The 23,272-nt window shown below is 40.6% G+C and overlaps 4 protein-coding genes across 4 annotated transcripts in view; 1 reads left to right on the top strand and 3 right to left on the bottom strand.

The window, feature by feature from the left end:
* LOC149285944 (E3 ubiquitin-protein ligase UBR3-like) overlaps positions 1–726 on the bottom strand; it is a 59,792-nt gene extending 59,066 nt beyond the window's left edge. Inside the window, exon 1 of the mRNA XM_089494665.1 lies at positions 299–726. Coding sequence (XP_089350791.1) covers positions 299–726 — 428 coding nt within the window. The remainder of the gene's footprint in view (positions 1–298) is intronic.
* Positions 727–1,773: 1,047 nt separating this feature from the next.
* On the top strand, positions 1,774–4,242 carry LOC149285943 (rRNA N(6)-adenosine-methyltransferase METTL5-like). Its single transcript, XM_089494739.1, has 7 exons — positions 1,774–1,873; positions 2,367–2,481; positions 3,013–3,197; positions 3,286–3,368; positions 3,766–3,817; positions 3,912–3,961; positions 4,201–4,242. Exons 1-7 carry the CDS (start codon positions 1,774–1,776, stop codon positions 4,240–4,242), a joined length of 627 nt encoding a protein of 208 aa, XP_089350865.1.
* A 104-nt stretch (positions 4,243–4,346) lies between these two features.
* Positions 4,347–8,155, bottom strand: LOC149285942 (lupus La protein homolog A-like). Its single transcript, XM_089494664.1, has 11 exons — positions 8,090–8,155; positions 7,641–7,744; positions 7,387–7,561; positions 6,763–6,870; positions 6,546–6,646; positions 6,288–6,353; positions 6,075–6,096; positions 5,484–5,609; positions 5,121–5,307; positions 4,795–4,917; positions 4,347–4,507 (listed from the first exon to the last, which is right to left on the bottom strand). Exons 1-11 carry the CDS (start codon positions 8,153–8,155, stop codon positions 4,347–4,349), a joined length of 1,239 nt encoding a protein of 412 aa, XP_089350790.1.
* A 2,308-nt stretch (positions 8,156–10,463) lies between these two features.
* LOC149285941 (transmembrane and death domain protein 1-like) lies at positions 10,464–11,204 on the bottom strand. The gene has a single exon (XM_089494663.1). The coding sequence runs from the start codon at positions 11,202–11,204 to the stop codon at positions 10,464–10,466; it is 741 nt and encodes a 246-aa protein (XP_089350789.1).
* Positions 11,205–23,272: the final 12,068 nt, after the last annotated feature.

Here is a 23,272-nt window from a genome sequence, read left to right as displayed (position 1 = left end):
CTCCCAGGGTCTATTCACTTAAGGGAGATCGTAAATATTAATATTATTATTATTAACGTCCTTTACTAGTTGCGACAACACTAGCAGGTTTGCCCAATAAGCATGGCTAGGCTGGCCCTGAATCATGCATAATTTAATGAGTGAGGAAACTTAAGAAATGTTACCGATTTAACCATGCATTATACAGGGCCGGCCAAGCTCTTCGTGCTGCGGAAGCTCTCGGGGGTTGACTCTTCATAATGTATAGCGAAGTCATTCTGCCCGTACACCTGTGGTCACGCCGGTAATGTGCACTCACCCGGTCTCCTTCATGACATTGCTGTCGCCGCAGTCGCAGGCCCCCCCAGCCTGGCTGCGGAACATGTTGAAGTCGTGCCCTGCGTGCTCGCCCTGGTTGAAGCACTCGGCGCACAGGGACATGCACGGGGAGATACCGCACGTCCGGCACCGGTAGGCCACGAAGTTGGCCGTCCACACCAGGCCGCACAGGGTGGCGTTATCATAGGAGCGCACCGCCTGACAGAAGTCCTCGAAGTTGTCACCTCCGGCCAGCAGGCACTTGCACCAGTCCAGGGCTTCCCCGGCCGGTCCGTCCGCACCGAGCACCCCGTCCAGCAGCTCGTTCAGCCGCTCCATCCCGGCGCTCTTATCTGGCCGGCTCAGCTCGCTCTTCAGCAGGGCTGCCGTGGCTCGCTTGTCCGGGCTGACGGGCGGCTCGGCCGCCATCATGACTCCTTGGGAAGCTTTCAGTCAGATTTACTTTTTTTTTTTGTTGTCTTCCATACACGGGCTTCACATCCTCTCGCGAGATCGCCTGCTCCTCCCGCCCGGCTGTCACAGCTGCTATTGGCTGAGATAGACAGCATCTGGCCATCCTACTGTAGTAGAATGAAGACTCCCATGACGTTCTGGCAGTGTTGTCACATGTGGAAAAAGTGTTATGTATGGGATGCGGAGCACTTAGTATGTCATCAACAAAGCCAAGCAGTAGGGATCTATCCAGCTAAGGATAACATACACCCCCATCATCCTCAGCATGCGCAGCTATGTGTTGTCTGAGGACCGCAGGGATTTAGAAGCGGGTCGCCCGTATTCTGTGGTAGAAAGGCTGTTGACTGAGTGTCATGGGAGTTGCCCCCCGCAGCCGGGATCTCTGCTGTTCCGTGTATTGCAGTCAGGGCGCCTTCATAGCGGCCAGCTTCGAGCTGATCACAGGATGGTGCTGAATGTTGTAGTCGAGGTTCGGTTAGACGCGCAGCGCTCCCGACTTCATCAGACACCTGCGCCTCCCGTCCAGACCAGCGGCTCAGGGATGCTCCCAAACATCTGCCGGATACGTGCAGTGCGGTTTCCGAACGCTAGATGGCACCAAAGTAAAATGCCACTGAGCGATTGTTGGTGATGGATTTTACTTTTTATCCGGAACTCGTGTCTCGCGAACTCATGCGGGGGGGACGCTATGGACTGACGGATCTACTTCCTGTTTGGATTATAGCTCACATGCTTAGGTAAACTGTGTTTACAGGTGAGTGAGCTTGTGTGTATTAATGTTTACATTCTCTGCACTGTCCTTTTTATTATTTTATTACTATTTTATATATTATCTTCATTTACTTTACTACCATATCTGCCTTAGCATTGCTGCTATGGAAATGTTGAACGCTTTCTGTATATATATATATATATATATATATATATATATATATTGTACACTCGAATGTAGGAAATTATAATTAATATATTGTCTCTCGTATGTCTAGCTTTCGCTAAAATATGAAGTTGAAAGAGCTGGAAGGTTGTTTACAGCAAGTTGACTCATTTGAAAATCCGAAGTTACTGTTAGAACAATACCCTACAAGGCCACATATAGCAGGTATCTTTTTTTTTTTTAATTGCGCTCGTTTGTGTCTATTTACTATTTACAATATTAAAGTAACTTGTTACCTCTTCTCAGGATGAGGTTACACAAAAACTTAATTTTTAATTTGTGTTTACACCCTAATGTATGTATAATGTCATTTTATTAAGAGCTGATAGATTTACATAGAGCTTTACGGTGTAACAGCATGCTCAAAGTGTTGATGACCTCACAACCCATGTTAGGCAACCTACGTAGCTTCAGTCACATCCGTTGACAATGGAGCTTCCCTGATTTGCAACTGTTCCAAGAAATTGACAGCGTATTCTTTATTCTAAAATGTAGGGAATCAGATAACTATAAATGTTCTATTTACCATAGAAATTCCAATGTTCAGTTAAAAGATTTAAACAAAAAAATATACATCATACTCAACCGTGACATTTGTGTCATGTGCTGCCAAGTTATATGATCTGTCACAATATTGTTTTCCTTTGTGTCACTCCAGCATGTATGCTCTATACCATTCACAACACATTTGGCGATATTGAAGATAAAGTGGTTGCAGATCTTGGCTGTGGTTGTGGAGTTCTGAGCATTGGAGCAGCGATGTTGGGTGCTGGGTAAGGAAGGAGTGCGTGCCTTAAGAGTATATTAAGATTTATATTGCCCTATTTAACAAATTGCCTCTCCTAGTGTTTTCATAACGTGCTATGTTTGAGAGGTTATCTGGTATGTATGTATGTATGTATGTAATAACCAAGGCTTGAGGTTCTACAGCGGGAACAAAAATGTTGTACTAGTTGTTACAAATGCCTCTTATCTAATCATATGGCAAGTAGTAGACTGAGTCGGCAGCCAACTGCAACACGTTATATTGTACTTGTGTGTCCAAAAGCGAGGAAAGAGTCAGTGATATGGATATAAAGATAAAAATTGTACCGTATCCAAAAACAAAAATCCATGTATATACCGTACATACATTTTAGGTTAGTGTATAGGAAAAAGTACTGGATTCACTTTTTCTTGTAAACGCTTTGCATGTTCAATCTTGTGTAAAGTGGTTGGTATATTACAAGCAATGCATATACTCAGCTACAAAATATTAGAAGTTTCCAGGGGGTTTGTTGCTTGACATTTTCATTTTCCTATAGGTTGTGTTTAGGATTTGATGTTGACCCGGATGCTTTGGAAATATTTAGGACAAATGCTGAAGAGTTTGAGCTGACAAATATTGACATGATTCAGTGTGATATCTGCTCACTTCCATCAGACAGTTTGGTAAAATCAGTTGACACCGTGATAATGAATCCTCCCTTTGGCACGAAGCACAATAAAGGTAATACTAGCGTGTGTAGAGCTGCAATTTCCTGTAGCTGACATCACAGAATTTGCTTATTTTTATCCCTCCCCATTTTTTTGATTAGGTATGGATATGGTATTTCTAAGGACTGCACTGCAGATGGCAAGAACATCAGTATATTCACTGCATAAGACATCCACAAGGGAAGTAAGTCTGCATTTATCTGGGTTAAGGGGCACTCCAGCCATTATATGCTCTAATAGGATGACGTATAGTCCCTTTAAATTTTCACGTGATCCATTTTTCAAATGAGAATCTTTCAGTTAAAGGCACATCACTGCACATGATGCACTCCTCACAGGTCATGGCTTTGCAGAACATTGCGTGTTTACATGTTCTAAGTCTTATTGCTTTGAAAGGGAGCACTTTGTCACCAACAGCTCAAGCAGTCAGTTGGTTAAGGGACATACTCCAAATGATTTCAGTAGGCCTTTAACAACCTTGCTATTAAACATATTGATAAGCGCTTCCATAGCTCAACTTGAACATTTATAGTAGGCAGTTTAACGATCAATGGCTTTGCTTCATCATCACTGTTTTACAGCACATTATGAAAAAAGCAGCTGACTGGAAGGTGAAGATAGATGTACTAGCAGGCAAGTGTACAGAGTGTCTTAATCACCTCCCTACGTGTCCTTAACTACAAGGTCCTCATTATGTTTTACCCCCCACCCCCCTTTTTCCCCACAGAGCTCAGATATGATCTACCGGCATCATACAAATTCCATAAAAAGAAATCTGTAAGTATATAGTTATCAGAAGTGTCTTACCCCACACATACACCACAAAAAGTCAGTACCTCAGAAGGAATTTTTTTTATTCAACATTTACATAACATGAATATTCTTGCTACTCAGCCTGGTAACGTTCTGTGGTCAGCAATAACTAAACCATAAATATAAAAGTCCAAGTTGGCAGATTAGCATAGTCATGCATTCAAGAAAGACAGTTAAAAAAAATATTCAACATTTCGTTGCAGGTCGATATTGAAGTGGACTTCATCAGATTCTCACTTAACTGACATTCTGTACCTGAAGACTTTAAAACATGATTTTATTTTTTTTTTTATTTAAGTTTTTGCTATTTTTTCTATAAAAGCAGCAAATAAAACATTGCCTTAAGTGATTAGTGGTCCCCAGATTCTTCAGTTTTTGCTTGCTTTGGCAATGGCTCCTCTGACACATTGTCTTCTAATGCTCTCTTCTTTGGACTTCCTGCAGCCTGAGAGCCATTCTTTTGCTCTGTAACATCTGTCTGGTCAGTTCCTTTTCGGTGAGAGTCTGTATCTAATGTTGGAAATTAAAATATGTCATGTATATAATCAATATTAGTATGTTTTTCTGTCCAGAGTACAATCATGTAGGCTGTTTAAAGTGTTTTTGAAAGCTATAGGTTTAACTCATTGTATAAAGGGTTTTTAGATTGTAAAGTTTAGGATTTGAGAGAAGGGGCAGACTTGTGCTTAAAATAAAAAATAAAAAAACCTAGGATCTGCTTCAGCCATTTGGATTTCCGATCTTTGATCTGCAGTTGGAATGGTGGACTTGCCTGTGCCAAGAGAAACACCACGTACCTTCCATATCACCTTCATCACTGCTGTCAAATTTCTTCTTTTGGCCTTGGAACTGTATTTTCTTTTTAGGCGAATTGTCATTTCCACGGCCACCCCTTCCTTTCCCTTTGAATTTTCTACCACCTAATAAACAAAATATATATATTTATAAAAACTGGAGCCACACGGCAACAGAGCCACACGGCAACAGAGCCACACGGCAACAGAGCCACACGGCAACAGAGCCACACGGCAACAGAGCCACACGGCAACAGAGCCACACGGCAACAGAGCCACACGGCAACATTTTGCCCTACCATCAGTTCTTATGTGATCAAGACAGTTACCTTTGCCTTTCTTTTTGTTGTAACACTCTTGTTGGTCTTCTATAAGTTTCTTCAATGCTTTTTGTTCCACCTCCCCCTCAAGAAGTTCCCATTTTACATCCTTGTCCTTTAATTTCAAGCTGTCATTATTGGCTGCTTTGGCCTTTTCTAGTGCTTCTTTTGCTTTTTCTTTAAATAATATAATTCCCTGTAAAAAGGAAAACAATGCTTACAGCAAACATTCTTTAAAGTGGTATCAAGCCACTTGCATACAGGTGCGGGTGAATGAAAGCCAGTCCTATTTGTAGGACAGGCAAAGTATAATGCAGGAACAAAGGGACAAGCTAAGGGCTTAACGGCTCAAAATGTATAATTTGAGAATACCTCGTTTGCACCCCTGCTGAAGTCTATCCATTTAATTTCTCCATGGTTTTGAAACAAGGCAGTGAGATCTTCTCTAGAAGTCATGTTGTCAAGATCACCAGAGAATTTCAGTAAACATCCAGAGTTCTAGAAGGGAAAGAAGAGTGAACACAAGTAACATACAAAATACATATTTTTGGCCAAATATACATATTTTGACATGTTGCTAGCTATTCTAGAACCCATACTTAGATTCTGAGGGATTAATGCTTTTGGGAGGCTGCATCAAATTATCGTTCTATACGTACAGATGCACATAGGTCACTTTAGGCCAAGGAGGATATACAGTTGTGTCTCCAATGTAACAGCTATTAATGATTCACTTAAGATTGATGCAATACAGTATGAAGCAGTAACCCTCTATTTAGCAAGTTTTTTTTTTATACATTATATTCTTGGGGTTGGTCACGTCCTACACACACACATGTAATATTCTTTCGCCATGTAATTGTACAGAACACTTAATTTCGGTTTAGTGACTTATTGCCGGCTGCACATACTATCAAGCATCCAACGAAGCACTTTTCTATTTTTTTTTTTTTTTTATCATACCCTTTCGGCTTCCTCTTGCTCTCTAGAAGGAAAAAAAAAAAAAAAAAAGAAAAACCTTTTAGTACTGGCTGGCATTTGAGATACATGCATTTTAAGATAAAGAAAATCCCCATTATGTTAATCCTACCCTACGGTTGACAGCAACCTCAGAGATGAGCATCGAAAAGTTAAGTTATCTTACAGAACATTTGATGTCTGACAAAATACACTTACTGCTTTGCCTTTGCATCAGATTTATTTTGCTTCCGCTCATCACTCTTCTTCATATAGTACTCATCCCTTTAAGAAAAGAAGAAATCACTCAGCCAGTGCACCATTGAAGGTGAGCGGCCCATCGTAGTCCAGGTGTCTACTGAATCCAATTAAGACGATGTAACCCCTCGCAACCTCAATTTCTTTCAGTAACCAGAAAAGTTGCATTTAATGCAAGACGGCATTAAGCGTTAACCACATATGAACTGAAGCGCTTACTTTGACAATATGATCATATCAGCGTCCTTATATTTTAAGTCTCTATTTTCCAGGAACTTCTTAGCCGATTCTTCAGAGTCAAACACTATAAAGATTGAGCCCTGAAAGAAAAAAAAAAATGTATTAAAAAGTGAACTTTTCAGGGTCGTCCTATTCCTAAGCAAACTGTATGCAGAGAAAGATTGGCAGGTATATTCCGTGTTCATTTTTAACGCACCTTAAAGGCTCTTTCCAGTGTTCTCCTCATCTGAATGGATTCAATTGAACTGTTGCTTTCGAGCCATTCCTTTATATCATCTAGCGTTGTGTCTACAGGAAATCCTTTCTGTTCAATAGAAGACCAAACCAAAACGTCACTTGACACATTTTATTTAAGAATATATTGAGGTAGACGAGCACCTTGTTCACATGTTCTCGATCAACAGCAAAGCTGAACTTGATTGACCCACGTCACAATATTTACACGTGTTTTAGTAAGACAATAAGCTCGTGCTCAAAGGACAAGTTATAATGCATGGACTCCAATGCATTTACAGTATCGTTGCTTAGGCTTTGTTCTTCTCTGGCCATCATGATAGAAATAATCAGTAAAAATCTTGCACACGCGTGATCGGCTCCTGACATTCCAATCGACTAGTCTTTGGTTCCACCAAGCGTGTGCTCTAAGGTCCCTACTTTCTGTACAGAGGAGATTCTCCGTTTCTAGTCTGTTATCGGAGGCCATGAAAGTGAATGAAAATACCTCTGGCAAGACCGTAAACAGAAAAACCCACCTAAAATGTAAATGTATGAGGGGCTATAGCAGAACACCAAAGCGTGCTCCAGGAACCGAGAAACTTACAATATAAACGGTTCTTTTTTTAATCAGGTTTTTGTATTCTTCGGTGGCTTCGGGGATGGGGTTGTCTGGTGACCTCCGAATCTTACAGTTATCCTCGTCAAGTTCTAGCAGGCCGGTCTTGGATTTCTTAAGCGCTCCAAAAATAGTGCTGAAATCGGTCGTCAATTTGCTTAACCTGCAGCAATGAATAAACAGTCAGGTACTAAGCGCATGGGCAAAGTCAGGGCGGCGGGCGCTACACAGCGGATACTTGCCTGTTAAACGTTATCATAGTCTTAAGCGGCACCCAGCCATCATCCAAAGCTATTTGGTCTTTTAAAAATTTGTCCCGTGGAAGATTGTGGTCCCCAAAATAGAACTGAAAGAAGATATAGAGCGTTATACAATTAATGAGCATAGCGCTAGTACCGGCAGTTACCCAGCCCTGGGGGGGTCTCCACTTGGTTATTTAATGAGCGCTGCTGATAAACGCCGTTTATCGTTATCGGTTTGGAGATTTAATCCTTGGAGGGTTAGCTGCGCTAGAATATAGAATCACCCACCTCCATCAGACACAGAGGGTCAACAATCGGCCGCTTTACGTGATGACCGCTTGCGGCCAGCATGTTGGACCCTCGTAAGCAAGCCTTTTGGATCCAAGACTAGAGCCAACAACTAGGTGGCCGTTGTCAGTAACACGGACTCCGGATAAACAGAGACATACCTCGATTTGTTGGCAGATTTTTGTTTCCAGCACAGACATTTGTTCTTTTTCTCCATTTTCGGCCATTTCTACAATTCAAAAAATATAATGGTGTTAAAATGCAGTCAGGTAGCAGGGCAGAGCATCGCGTCAATTCATTAAAGACGGATATTTCCACCCCGGTGCGATTCTCCATCTCCGCAGCAATAAAAGGTCCAACATCCCGCAGGAAACAACGCCAGCAGGGATCCAGTCTCAGTAATACACAATCAACTCAACGGGGCAGAAGTGCTGGTTACAGGGCATAACAATCCGACTCTATCCAGTCAGGATGTTAATGGCAAGTCACCGGTGTTCAATCCAGAAGTCAGCCAATTATATATACATATGCAAGGGATCATATTACACTGCCTGGGTCCACAAATAAAAGATGTGCCCCATTTGAAGCGATGAACATGCCGGTTGACCGCACCGACCCGCTTTCGTGGTATCGTTCCAGGGGCCATTGGCTCGAGTACCAATCGCAATGTTTGCGGGGAAAAAGTCCAGAGACACAAACCAGGCACTCTGTATTTGAATACGCAGCATGTTCTCACACACATTAGCATCTATTCGTTGATGCGTCTGGGAGGATTTGTTACAGGTGATCACCCGATGAATTAGTTTACGCCGTGGCTTGGTTTTTATTAGGTGGTTAATTAATAGCGTTATAACGCTACTTGGTCATGCAGCTTCTACCACGAGGCTACCCAACAAACAATATCTTACATCCTAAAGCTTCAGGTTATTTCTAAAGGTAGAGTTGAGTTGCAGCTTGTTGACCTGTCCATATATTTATGTGCCAGCCCTGTATAATGTATAGTTAAAGCATTCATGCTTCTCCAAGTCTTCAGAGCCATCGAGTTATGCCCCATACAGCCTCCTACCCTGAGAGTCCCGCCAGGGTCCAACCCGCAGGAAGGAAAGGAGTGAGGGCAAATAAAAGGGGTTTATGTCGGTTTGAATAGACCAGGTGGCTGCGGCTCCTCACACACAACCCGGTCTATTCAAAGTAAATACAGCGAGTGCACTACATGCATGATGTGCGATCAGACAGCCCACGAGACAACCTATTGTAAAGCAGGGGAGTCATGATGCACGGTGCGAAGACGGAGCTCTGATCGGGCGCAGATACTACAAAGAGAAGCCGGGACTCCGAGAACTTGTAAGAGAAGATCTCCAACGTAGCTGCAGCCCACGAGCGGCGGACCCGGTAAGCGCCAACCACTACTGCCAAAGTGTGCAAATAAACCAGCAAGATATTAATACCCTCCAATCAGATCACAGGATCCCCTACAAGATCATTAACCCTTTACTGGCCGGACACGCAGCTATTAACGCCTTGCGACTAGGGACACATGTGCCGGGCCTGCCGGACGTGTGCCCACGCGGTACACTCTAACACTGCACCCCGGGCCTACACGGAGCTGGCCGGCATGAGCAAACTCAGCGGGCAAAGACTAGAAGGCCTCAGGTGGGTCCCCCGCTCACCTAAACAAGTCCCACGCGGTGTATCGCCAACTCAAACAGCCGGATTCAGACCACGGTACTTAGGGTGACGGCTTGATTTAAAGGCAGCGACACCTATAACCCGCCCCTTCCCCGGCATGCACCGCGGCGTGGCACCGAGCATGCGCTGTAGGAGGTGCCGCTTTATGGTGAGATGCGCTGTTATGAATGTGTATAGCTGGACTTTAAGCCTTTACAGTACAACCTCATCCGTGTGGGTAAATTTGCCGGTCCTATGTAAATAGATGTTGACTGGGAGTTGGAGTGTAATAATAAATTAAACCTGTTTAAATTAAGCCTGTTCCGTTATACTGGTTACTAAACTACCAATTTTTCAAATATCCAAACGCTCTGCGGAATATAAGACTACCCTATAGGAAGAAACATTTACTAGTAAATATTAATTCACATGCAAACTATTTATTTATATTTAATAAAAAAACTGTGAGAAAAATTCATTTCTTGTTTTAATTACATTTTATTTGTCAACCCGCCCCCCAGACCTGCCACCAGGGCTTCTGCAACGGCATCTCCTCAGCGGCAGATCCCAATTGAGGGAGCTGAGGGTATCGCCAGCGGCTGACAGATGACTGGGGAGATGTGGCAGCCGGCCCATCTCCCAAGTGGAAGCAGGAGCACCAGGGAGGGGGTGCAGGCGGCATCACTCCCCATTTTCAATTAAATCGCGCAGCCCATATTCGTTTTTAATAGCTGGACATTTTAATTGGAGCTCAATTGCCAAAGCCGGTTGTTCTAAAAGCTACATCACAAACATTTCCCCTTCAGTTCTCTACAGGAGGAAAGTTAAGTAACTTTGTGAACCATCGTTCTTGTCCTCATCTGTGTCTTAATCAGAGGGGTACAGCTTATCATAGAGAGTGTAGTCGAAAGTTGTGTGGGAATTATCCATCCTTGTAAACCAATAAGCCATCAGAAGCATCAGTCCAGCCAGGACGCCTCCTCCAATGAACCCGATGAGGATACCATTGACCAGAGGCAAGACCCAAGCTGTTGGGCTTCGAGTATAGGGAGGAAGCTGCTCTCTTTCGACAATTAGTTCCCAGTCTTCTTCATCGAAGCCAGTCAAGTCTTTCTCTATGCGTGACAGTCCTTCTATGTCGTTCTCATGAAGTATAAGTGGTGACTTTAAGTTTTTCGCAGATTCGTGATAACTTTCCACGTACTTCCTGAGCTCCAGAAGCTTGTCCTCATTCATGTTCCTCTCCAGTTCTCTGGCCATATCTGAGCGTCCCACCATAGTCAAAGCAGTTGAGATGTGATCCCAGTAAGCAGTCTCTCCTTGGGTCTCAATCCATTGCTTTAATGCCTCCTTGCACTGTTCTGTAGTCACAATCTCCCTGCGCCTGCGCCTGAGTCCCTTCTCTGGTTCAGACAGGGAATTGATAAGTTTGTTAAGATCTGCCTCAGGTCTCTTGATTCGTTGGTAAAAATCTTGACATTGACGTGGTGTAAGGAGTTGGGAGATGCGCATGATCATGTGAGGCCCTATATCCTCTGCCGCTGTGTCTTCGCATGAAGCGTAAAATAGGAAAGATAGCAATAATGCTAGTCTCCAGTAAAGACGCATTGCTGATGTTCTTTCGCAAAGTCTTCTTCACTGACTGATTTCAATAACCAGTGTTAAAAAACACCAATGTACACAAAAAGACACCAGTATCGCTTTGTGCTTTGCACGTCGTCGCCTGCTCTGTGAGCAATGACTTGTTTATGAAATTCACCCTGTAGTCATCTCATCTGCTCTTTATGACATCACAATTCAGCTGCTGATGTACCACAAATGTGACCAGGCAGGGTTGCTTTATGACATAACAGAGAGGGTCTTAAAAGGCCACACCCATGGACTGAGGCCCATTGTTTTAAGACACTAAATATTTCAACTCTATTATAGCGTTTCCAATTAAATAAATAAATTTTCCTGTTTCTAGTGGTCCCGAGTTTTAATTATCTCACTGTATTAACACCTGTTGTCCTGCTGGGAGGTTGATCCACACATCTACAACCCTCTCAAAAAGTTAAATGTCTTCATAGTACATAGAAATTTACATCTGCAGATGGGGATCACGTCCTTTTGTTTGATTTTATTACTCACAAAACAATGTATTATAATAATAATATCTGCCGCTAGATTGTGCAAACTTTTTTATTAATGCATTCATTTTTATTATAACTGAAAACTAAATTATCCAGCAGCTGAGATCCGTGATGTTAATATGTGCATGGAGGCCATGTAGTTAATGATTTAAACTGTGATGGGGTGCATCTTCCTACAAGATCTTAATTTTTTTAAAAAGGGGTCCGTTGAACGCACCAGGCTCATCTTTTTAACGTTACAATTCTGCAGGACTGAAAAGAGACAGTAATACATGGAACACGGAAGGTCCGTCTCTAGAATAAAGGCAGGTTCTAGAGCAGTGATATAAAGAAGGGTTCTAGAATGGTAATATAGAGAAGGGTTCTAGAATGGTAAAAATCCAGTAACAGATGTGATGTGATTCTGGACTGTTTGCTCTAGTAGAGAAGAGAGAGCATTTCTTTTTAAATGAAAGTGTTACAGATTATATACAGTTATTGTAATGTTAACACATTGTCTTCTTCCTCAACACCCCTCATATATCTGCAGACTATAGTTTTTAACTCTTTATAACTCATTTACAATCATAATTTAATTAGCTTTTTACATCGCTAATTGTTAGCTGCCAAAGAAAAACACGCCTCTTTCATCCATCTGGCCCGCCCATGTATCCTATTACCGCCTTCTCAGATCCCGCACATGCGCGCCTGCGCCGCTTCACTGCAGTTCTCAGGAGGACAACAACCAGCCAATCACCGGTAAGGTACATCGCTTGCCGTGATTGGCTGGTTGTTCACAACTTTGAGTTTTAAACTGGCTTCCTATTTCTTTCTTCTTGGAGCCATGATCCAGTTCTGTACCAGTTCATACAGTACAGCACCAGTATCTGTACCAGTTCATACAGTACAGCACCAGTATCTGTACCAGTTCATACAGTACAGCACCAGTATCTGTACCAGTTCATACAGGACAGCACCAGTATCTGTACCAGTTCATACAGTACAGCACCAGTATCTGTACCAGTTCATACAGTGCAGCACCAGTACATACAGTACAGTATACAAATGTCCAACAGTCAAGACCCCATCATGGCTCCACCAGCAAGAAGAAAGAAATATGAAGCCAGTTTCAAACTTAAGGTTGTAAACTTTGCCATGGAACATAATAACTGCGCTGCTGCAAGACAATATGGAGTAACAGAAAAGATGGTTTGGGACTGGAAAGCAAATGAAAAAGCATTAAAGAGTATGCCATGGGGTAGGTGTGCATTGAGAAGAGGCACCCCACATTGGCCAGAAGTCGAAAAACATGTAGCAGACATGGTGAATGAGCATCGCCAAAACGGTTATGTAGTGACACGAAATAAAATACGTTTGTTTGCACTTCAGTGGGCCAAATCTAACCAAGATCACAGCAACAGATTTAAGGCCACTGTATCCTGGTGTACTAGATTCTCGGGAAGGCATAATATGGTACTGAGGCGAAAGACGAAAATTGCACAAAAATGACCTGCAGATCTTGAAAGCAAAATAAATAGTTTCAATCGATACATAATACAACAGCGCACTAAACATGGCTATGCGTTAAGTAGTATTGGAAATATGGATGAAACTCCAATGAATTTTGATATGGTTGGAAATAAAACTGTCCATCAAAAACGTGAAAAAACCATTTTAATTAAAACAACAGGACATGAGAAGTCCAGTTTTACAGTGGTGCTAGTATGCACAGCTGGTGGCGCCAAACTGAGACCAATGATTATTTTTAAAAGAAAAGCAATGCCGAAACTCAAGTTCCATGTTGGTTGTTTTGTACATGTGAATGAAAAAGGCTGGATGGATGAAGAAGGGGTAAAGCTATGGCTTGATAATGTATGGAGCAGGCCACCAGGTGGACTTATTCAAAAACGTAGTCTACTGGTGTGGGATATGTTCAGGGCTCATTTAACTCCCAGCACCAAGGAAAGGCATGCAAGAATAAACACAGATGTGGCAGTTATTCCTGCAGGATTGACATCGTTGGTACAGCCACTGGATGTGTGCCTAAAAAAGCCATTTAAAGATCGCATTTGAGAACAGTGGAATGAATGGATGGTTAGCGGCGAAAAGTCATTCACAAAAGGAGGAAACATGCGTGCTCCACAGTTGGATGTTCTGTGCAAGTTTGTCATAAAAGCCTGGAATGATATTGATGCAGAAACAGTAATCAAGTCTTTCAAGAAGTGTGGCATATCAAATTCATTAGATGGTATGGAGGACGACTACTTGTGGCAAGATGAAGAGGAAGCCGAAGCTGAGACCACACCATCTGATACGGAATTCGATCCATACGATGACTGCCTTACAAATGTATCACAAGATGTCATTGATGTACTTGTGATATTCGATGACGGACAGGAGAATTTTGAAGGCTTTTAAAGGGAAACTGTCATGCCAGCAAAACCTGTAAAAATAGCTTGCAGTTATGATGGGCGTTGCTGACTCGCCAGGGACTTGCCTGGCACTCTATTGTTTGTTATCTTCCTCCTATCATCATCAGTTCCAGTTTGGTTGACAGCTTAGTTGTCCAGTTTGGTTGATAGCATGGCAGCTCCCATGGGTTTATTTTCTTATCCTTCCTTTCAGCTTTAGAGTGAATTGGGAAAAGTTTAATCCACTTGCACTGTTTGATGACAAACAGCCTTATGTTTATAAGTGACAGTTTTCCTGCATGTCATAAGTTTGAATTAAAATTACCATATTGAAATCAAATCTGATGTTTTTTAATTTTTATTTGGTGTGCGTTGGAAGAGGGGTCGTCTTATACGCCAAGTCTTCTTATACGCCGGAAAATACGGTATTAGAGAGTTTTTCGCAGATTCATGATAACTATCTACGTACTTCCTGAGCTCCAAAAGATTGTCCTCATTCATGTTCCTCTCAAGTTCTCTGGCCATATCTGAGCATCCCACCATAGTCAAAGCAGATGAAATGTGATCCCAGTAAGCAGTCTCTCCTTGGGTCTCAATCCATTGCTTTAATGCCTCCTTACACTGTTCTGAGGTCATGATGTACCACAAATCAGACCAGGCAGGGTTGCTTTATGACACAACTGATAGGGTCTTAAAGGGCCACAGCCACTGACTGAGGTCAATTGTTTTACGACACTAAATATTGCAAGTCCATTTCTAGTGGTCCCGAGTTTTAATTATCTCACTGTATTAACATCTGCCCTCCTGCTTGGAGGTTGTTCCATATATCTACAACCCTCTCAAAAATGTAAACATCTTTATACTACATCTAAGTTACATCTGCAGATGGTTATCATGTCCGCTTGATTTTATTACTCACAAAGTATCTGCTGCTAGATTATGCTCTTATTAATGAGTTAATTTTTATTATAACTGTTCAGAAAAACTGAATTATCCAGCAGCTGAGATCCGTGATGTTAATATGTGTATGGAGGCCACATAATAAATGTTTTAAACTGGGGGTACATCTTCCTAAAATTTCTTCATTTAAAGAAAAAAAGGGCCCGTTGAATGCACCAGGCTCATCTTTTTAACGTTACAATTCAGCAGGACTGAAACGAGACAGTAATACATGGAACACGGAATGTCCGTCTCCAGAATAAAGGCAGGTTCTAGAGCAGTGATATAAAGAAGAATTCTAGAATGGTAATATAAATTAGTGTTCTTTTTCCTCAACAGCCCTCATATATCTGTAGACTATAGTTTTTTAACCCTTTATAACTCCTTTATATTTTATTTTTGTAATTTTGTATTATTTTTAAACATAACACAAATATTAAAGCAAAATGTATTTTAAGCCCCAGGCATTTAAACAGTAAATATACTGTAATATTTTTCCATTTTATACCGGTAATCAATCTGACTAATAATCTCAGAGCAGTCCAGTAATTACCACTTTCTCCATTATCTTGCCATACCTAGTTTAATAGGGAGGAGGATGTTTATTTTTGGGTTAAACTGGGCATTGCTGAAATTTGGCAGATCAAAGTGAAAGAAGAAGCTTTGTGGAGAAATGCTCATTTTAATCTTAAACAAATCAGTAAGCAGGTCGTCGTTTCCTGTTAGATCCTTGAGATATGTACAGTCCCACCGGATATCATACGTCCCACTCATCGCCAGCATGTTAAATGTCTGAATGTATGTAGTCTTGAGGGGACCATGTGTGTAGTATCTTATACATTTAGGCAGTACGCTGGTTTCCTAGTATCAGCCCCTATACCATGTTTCCTCTGGGTAAATCCTTCTTAAGTTTCTTTCCCATTTCTTTACTGACTTTTTTTTATTATAGGTTGGTTCTTGATACAAGTCTGGTGCTGTAATGATAATTTATGAAATGATTAAGAGGAGAATAGGACCCTATGAGGTTCTGTCTAAAAAACGTCCTCAACCTCATGTATGTAAATTGTTCGTCGGGGGCAAGCCAAATCTAAATGTTATTTCTGGAAAGGACAGTATTGTGTTAAGGGAAATAAAGTGTTGATTCAGATTCATTCAATATTTTTAATGTATACTTGTAAAACTTCGATAGGAGTTGATAAAATGGTTCCTTTCTGAGCAGAGAAAATATTTTTAATTTTCTGCATGGTACACAAATTATTAGATATAACCAATATTGGAGTTCCTTTTAATATCCCAGCCCAAAATCATGCATGTGATATGAATTTAAAATAGATCTGGGAACCCTAAGCCGACTTGATTTAATTTAATTTTCAGGATGACTTTAGCTATCTTTGGGTTCCTAGATTCCCAGTCATAGGCTGGGAGCAACTTGCTCAGTTGATTTAGTACCTTGTACTACAGGGGAGTTGTTTTAAATAAGTAATAATAATACATTTTGGGGACTATGTAAGTCTGTGGTGCTTATTCATCAGTACCATGAGATCTCAAGCCCTTTACACTTCTGCAGCTGGTGTCTAAGATCAGTAATCAGATTCAAGTAATTTAGTGTTATCATCTGTTTTAACTTGAACAATATTTTAACTCCCAGGTAAATGATCAGCTTGTTAGACTAGTCAAAATGATAAGTTGCCTTCAAGAAATCATAACGATTACATGATACCCCTTATATCTCATCAGAGAGTCTAATGAGTGCTACTAGGGGTTCAATCGATAGGGCATAAAGAATAAGTGCTAATGTGTAGCCTTGTCTCATTCTGTTTTTAACGAAGGGGCCACTACTTTGGCTTTGGGAGATACGTTTCTAGTGAGATGCTTCAAGCATCCATCTGCCCAATACTGAAATCAGATCCACTAATAGTCACCAATTGCAGACCAATCTCATTGGTTAACGTGGATGTTAAAATGTTATCCAAAATACTGGATGACATACTAAAGCAGGTATTAACTGACTTGACACTCTCCTCGGGGGAGGATAATACTCTTAAGGTAATTAATCTTATTGCTAACATCCAACATAAAAGGACCCCTTGCTTTAGTCTTATTATCCAATAGATTTAATATTTCTTTATGTTTAGGATCCTTTGGCCCATCTAATCTGGGATGCAAAAGAAATGCCCTCAGTCTTAAATATGTGAAGATTTATTTGGGGAACAGAATAAATCTTCTCTGAAGTTGGACAAATGTCATAACCCTCTTGCCTTCCATCAAATCATTCAGGTCCATGTTATACTGGATGGCCCATCTTTTTAAGGAAAAATCCTTAAAGTTACACACTGAGATCCTAACTGAGCAAGTTCCCGGTACCTTGTCTGAAATCCCCCTCCATGCTACCAAAATATTTCTGACAAGAGATATATCAACTTTTTGAGGAGATCATCATATCTTGGCCAGTTCAACCACAATACCAGTGCCAAATCATCCTTACTCGGAATTTGACATTCCAATCTATTCCAATCTGTTGTTTGCTGGGTCTTGTCATTTATATGCATGGAATAGATTAGTAGCATCATGATATCTATAATACCAAGGCCCCCCTTTTTAGGTCTTCTGGTTATAAAGGATTTATTAATCCTAGGCTTCTTTCTCCCCAAGATATAAGACAGGAAAAGTTTTTGTACTTCCATTAACCTAGATCTGGGAAGGGCCAGCGGAAGCATTTCAAATTGATAAGACCACTTTGGATGGATATATGATTTTATAACGTTGGCCATGCCCAGCCAAGATATTTCCATTTTTTTCCATTCCCCCAATAATTTATCTTTAGTCTCTTTATATATAGGGTATCCAAATTTCCTGTCATTATATCCTTGACTGTTGGAATTATTTTAACACCTAAGTAGGTAAAGCCCTTATTGTCCTAGTCAAAAGGGTATTTCTGGGTCAACCTCTTACCCGTATCATCATCTATATTTACCATTATGGCCAGAGATTTACCAACATTCAGTTCATGATTGGACAATTTGCTAAAGGTTAAGAGAGGTTTTCTGCATCAAAGACCCGATGGACTTGATCTTACAATGTCAAAATGATGCATAGAGACATATTTTGGATTCAAAATCTCCCATTTTCCCCTATTCCCCTAATTTAATTATTGTCCCTGATCCTGTCTGCCAGGGGTTTAAGAGTTAAGATATACAGGCATGGAGGACTATGGGCACCCCTGCAGAATGCCATTGCCTATTTTAAACCAGTCAGCCTCTATTCCAGGTCCAGCAGTTTTCGCCATGGGGCAAGAAAAAGAGCCATGATAGCGTTTTTTTACAGGGCCCTGAAATCCAAATCTGTCCAGCATTTGGCTCAGGAATCCCCAGCTGACCCTGTCAAACGCCTTCTCGGCCAGCAGGTAATCACCTCTCTTTGATGCTAAATCCAGGATGTTAATCAACCTAAGGGTATTGTTGCAGGGAAAGCGATTCTGGACAAACCCCATCTGGTCATCATGGACCAGCTTAGGTATGACCTGTTGCATGCCATTAGCAAAATATATTTTATTATAAAAATTACCCGGGTAGCTGGGTTTGTAGTATCTTTGTCTGTTTTTGGTATTGGGGTTATGGTCGCTTATAACATTTCCATAGGTATTACTCCAGTATCCCTTAAGTCATCTGACTCAGTAGCCAAAATTCATTTTATAAAAAGAACATTAGAATAACCAATTTCAGCTGATCAATCACTAGGGAAATCTCAGATTCCGTAAAATTTGGGTAAATTTGATTTGCTGAGGTATTTGGCCCTTTCTTCCTCTAAGTGAGTGTTTTTGGGCAGGTTATACAGCTGTGAGTAAAAACTATTAGTGCCTGGCCTTCAATATTTGGACTTCATAAATCAATTTCTCTATTCCTCAGTTTGTTTGTAAGCAATTTATCTGCCCCATTTCCTTCATAGTACCCTGTTTTGTCTTAGTCTCTGTAAGGAAGCATTCGCTTTTTCCCAAAGTGAGTCCTTTATGTCAAAGGTTAATTTACTTATTTGCAAGGTTTACTTAACAAAGGGACAATCTTATTCTCTCTAGTGAGATTATTCAATGCTATATACTGCTGGCTCAAGGAAAGTCCCTGTTTCTTTTTAAGATCAAAGCCCATTTTGATCTGATGGCCACGCATAACACTTACAAGCGCAACAAAGGGTATTTTTAGAAATATCATCCCACGTATTCTCTTTAAAATAAAGCTCTGTCATATTAGTCAAAAACTCCACATTCTGTCTAAAAAAGGAAAAGGAAGGTATACTCTGTTTTCTGGGTGCATTGTTCTCCATATGTCAATTAATCCAAACCGAGAAGTAATGTTCTGAAATTGCTTTAATAATAATAATAATAATAATAATAATTAATGCTAGTTCAGGTTAGTGCTTCCCTTTTGGATTTGAAATTCTGACCAGGCTTTGCGTTTAGCATCCCTCCCCACCACAGGTGCTCCGTTAATGGGGTCCTTAGAAACCTAGAAATTGCAGGAGTGTCTCCATATAGCAAGGCCTTTTGGCCCTGGGTAAATAATATAAGAGATTTAGCTCCAATTAAGCAAAAGTATTTAGTGTTAGGATCCACCTACATTGGAGTGCTTTGGTGTAGTGGTGGGCTTAGCATAATATGGCCATATGATGTGACTAAACCTCCAATTTTATTATCTCAGAAATGTGTTTTTAAGTAGCCTTAATAAAAACTATAGTTTTGAGAGTTTATAACCTATTTGATGGTCTTCAGCAGCACCCCTTATAATTGATGCATGTTCAGGTGATTGCATCCCTTTTGGATATATATATATATATATATATATACACACACACGTTACTCTTCCTCCTTGTTAAACATTATAATCTTTTAATCTAAATTAATATAAATTGCAATGTGTGATGATTTTCTGAGATTTTTGAAATTTCAATCAGTTCCGTAAAGTAATCTTCTAGTTGTGTCCGAGTAACATCTTCCGACAGACCTCTAATCCTCGGGTTGATTCTTCTATCTCAGTCCTCTTTATCTGTTAAATTACGATTCATTTCTTTTAACTTGTCTTGCAATTTATCCAACTTTATTCTGGCTTCTAACAATTTTAATTGTACCTGCTCTCATTTTGCTTCATTTTGATTTATTTAATTTCCTAAATTTAATTTAATTTCTTTAATCTCTGATGTAATTTCTTGAGTGTTAGCTTTAATTTCATCTTGTATTTTAGATAGAACAGAACCGGCCTTAGCTTTTGATTCTTGCAAGACAGCAATTACCCTCCCACAAGCTTACTCCTCTGATGATTTAAAAATCTCCAATCTTTGATCCTTGTAGGTGCTTATCAACCAAAATTCATTCATCTGGCAGGAGCACTACTCAGGTACTCAGGGTCTCTTTCCAGCAGCTTATCAGCCAAAGATAATTCGATCCATTGGGTGCTTTTCACATACCATGTATCTGCATTTTTTCAATCAGCTTGCCAGCCATCAGGTTATATCATCCCTTCATGTCTGCTGTCTGCAGATGTCCTCTTTAACCTGACAGAATAGATAGATTCTGGACAAAAATCTAGATGGCTGATAGATTCGGAAAAAAAAAGGTCTTGAATCAATCCTCTGCTGCCTTAAACTCCTTAGCCACTGCAAAAAAAACAAAACATCTGCATAACGTAGAAGGTTAAGAACCTTGCAATAAAGTTTCTATGAGCTCCCATGGCCTTGAATAGATCCAGTAGAAAGCCCCAGTCATGCTTTGATTTACGTATAAGAGACAGCTCTTATACAAATTTTAGTTTTCTTTGGGCACAGTCTTCTCACTGTCTTCAAAACCTTGATTTTATTTTTATGATCTTTAATTTGTTCCTTTGAACGTCTGGAATTTTTTAGTCTTTTAGTCTTTCTGCCAGTCAGTGCATGTCTTCTTTAATTTTCTAAAAAGTTTTTTTTAATTCACGATTTATGTAGTTCTGAATCAAGGTATTGCTGCAAATGCTATTGAGTAATTTACATTCCCTCTAATACCGGGCTTAACATCAGTTCCCTTTTTATGCGCCATTTAAAACAAGCTCAGATTTTATATTTTGCTCAGGGCAAAAAAAAAAATACAATTCCATTTAATTGATATAAAGAACAGTGTAAATGTTATATATTCCACCTATAAGCAGGAAGAAACATGTCCCCTTATTACACAAGCATTATCAAGTTACTCGTTCCAATAACTTCCAATTTATTTAAAGATGGACATTTTAATTGGAGATAAATAGAAGATTATTTGTTGGGAATCACTATGTACATTGGCTTGCAGCTGATGACTAAGGAGCATCACTCGAAGATATTTAAGAATATTACCGATATATTAAATGATGCTCCAATTTTGCAGCCAGTTATGCTAAAAGCTGCATGAATGATATTTCCCTTTTAATTCACATACAGGAGGAAAGTAAAGTAACCTTTTTAACCGTGTTTCTCGTCCTCATATGTGACTTAATCAGAGGGATATAATTTTTCGGTAAAGTCAATCCAATAAAGGAACAGAAATATTAAGTCAGCCAGGACGCCTCCTCCATGAACCCAATAAGGATACCATTCACCAAAGGCGAGACCCAAACTGTTGGGCTTCAATTATAAGAAATAAACTGCTGTCTTTAAACATTTTTTCCCCAGTCTTTTTTTAAGCTACTCCAGTTTTTCTCCATGTGTAAAAGTGTTTCTATATCATTAAGTTTATGTTTTTTTGCAGATTCATGATAACCATCCTACTACTTCTTGAGATCCAAAAGCTTGTCCTCTCAAGGTATTGGGCCATATCTGTGTGTCCCACCATAATCAAGGCAGAAGAAATGTGATCCCTGTCTAAGTACACTGTTCTGGGGTCACAATCTCCCTGCAATGTGGTTTCTTCTGGTTTAGAATAAGCTTGTCTTCAGGTCTCCTGATTCTTTGCTAGAAATCTTGACATTTTTCTGGCGTAAGCATGGACATCTTAGTCTCCACACCTAGCTGATGTTCTTAAATTTTAAGTGTGACTTGTTATTGATGAACATTTTTATTACCTATAAATGTCACACAGCCAAGCAAGGGCACTGACAGTAACAAATCTTCTTTCCGCTTCCACCCGGTCAGAATCACATTTCCGCCATCCTGGGACTTTGTGAATAAGGCTTGGGTGGGATCACATTAGGCAATATAATGAGCAAATTTCAGCCAAAAATGTTAAATAGGCCAAGTGGAAAGTGAGAAATACATACTTTCAGCTTCTGGTGGCCACTTTACCTGGTTTTGGAACTCTTGCTCCAATCTGATGGTGTCAGCTGGGCCTCGTTTGCCACCTTATCCTGTGCAGACCTGCCCTATAAGTAACTGCTGCTCTCTGCAAACGGGGCCTTTGCATTGTGTTGAATGTTGCGACTTTGTCATCGGCCCCCTTGAGCTTCCAGCCTGTGCCCTATCCCAGTGCTTCCTGTCAAGTGCGCTTTCTAAGGGCTTCCAACCAGTGCCTTGCCCGCTGGCTTCCAGTCTGCCCTGCCGAGTCTGACCACAGAGCGTCACCCGCCAGTCACCATCAATCCTGGCCAAAGTTTGCAGAGGAAAGAAATACCTCCCAATATATAAGATATGTATGCCTACAGTAGCATTTTAAATCTAAGAAGACATTTCTTGTTTTTTTCTTGCTTGGTAAATTGTCCTATGCTCACCCTATAACATACCCTTCCTACTTCACCAGTCCAGACCAGCAGCGATTGTACAGTTCACTGGGCCAGTCACGGGAGATCAGAGGATTTCCTCAACTATCCCATGATCTCCATTCTGCAAACCCGGAACAGTGGGGCAACTACCCTGGGCAGCGGGTCAGTGCCCAAAATCATGACTGTTAGGAGAGATACTCTAATTGCACCCACTCCCACGGAGCTGTCATGATGCGTGTAATGGTTGTAACTAAATATCATGTTTAGTGTTTCAGCCTCACTTCCTGAAAATGGGCCCATTATGGCAGCTTAAAAATGCTTAGGTTTTCACTAAAAAGTGGTATAAGTTAAAACAAGGACCGTTTTTTCCTTTTTTATTGTAAATACATATGGAATGACAAACCACAATATACAAAACGCTTTCAATATTTACATATAACTCAAAAAACTGAAATTATTTACAATGTATTCAACTTTATATAAGGATGCTAGGTATACGCTATAATGTCAAAAAAGACTCAATTCCC

The sequence above is a fragment of the Sceloporus occidentalis genome, unplaced genomic scaffold, assembly GCF_023333645.1.
Source record: "Sceloporus occidentalis isolate IW3139 unplaced genomic scaffold, rSceOcc1.0.p SCAF_74, whole genome shotgun sequence".
Taxonomy (NCBI): domain Eukaryota; kingdom Metazoa; phylum Chordata; class Lepidosauria; order Squamata; family Phrynosomatidae; genus Sceloporus; species Sceloporus occidentalis.
Note: the sequence above shows the minus strand (reverse complement) of the source record. Positions and strands in the feature narration are given on the sequence as shown.

What these genes read in the sequence shown, in the direction of transcription:
- LOC149285943 (XM_089494739.1), top strand. Translation starts at nt 1,774, where the DNA reads ATGAAGTTGAAAGAGCTGGAAGGTTGTTTACAGCAAGTTGACTCATTT. An exon ending in TGGCACGAAGCACAATAAAG is followed by an intron (nt 3,198 to 3,285) that starts GTAATACTAGCG and finishes TTTTTTGATTAG; the next exon opens with GTATGGATATGGTATTTCTA. An exon ending in GAAGATAGATGTACTAGCAG is followed by an intron (nt 3,818 to 3,911) that starts GCAAGTGTACAG and finishes TTTTCCCCACAG; the next exon opens with AGCTCAGATATGATCTACCG.
- LOC149285942 (XM_089494664.1), bottom strand. Translation starts at nt 8,155, where the DNA reads ATGGCCGAAAATGGAGAAAAAGAACAAATGTCTGTGCTGGAAACAAAA. An exon ending in GATATGATCATATTGTCAAA is followed by an intron (nt 6,354 to 6,545) that starts GTAAGCGCTTCA and finishes CTTTTCTTAAAG; the next exon opens with GGATGAGTACTATATGAAGA. An exon ending in TCAGCAGGGGTGCAAACGAG is followed by an intron (nt 5,308 to 5,483) that starts GTATTCTCAAAT and finishes TCCTTTTTACAG; the next exon opens with GGAATTATATTATTTAAAGA.
- LOC149285941 (XM_089494663.1), bottom strand. Translation starts at nt 11,204, where the DNA reads ATGCGTCTTTACTGGAGACTAGCATTATTGCTATCTTTCCTATTTTAC.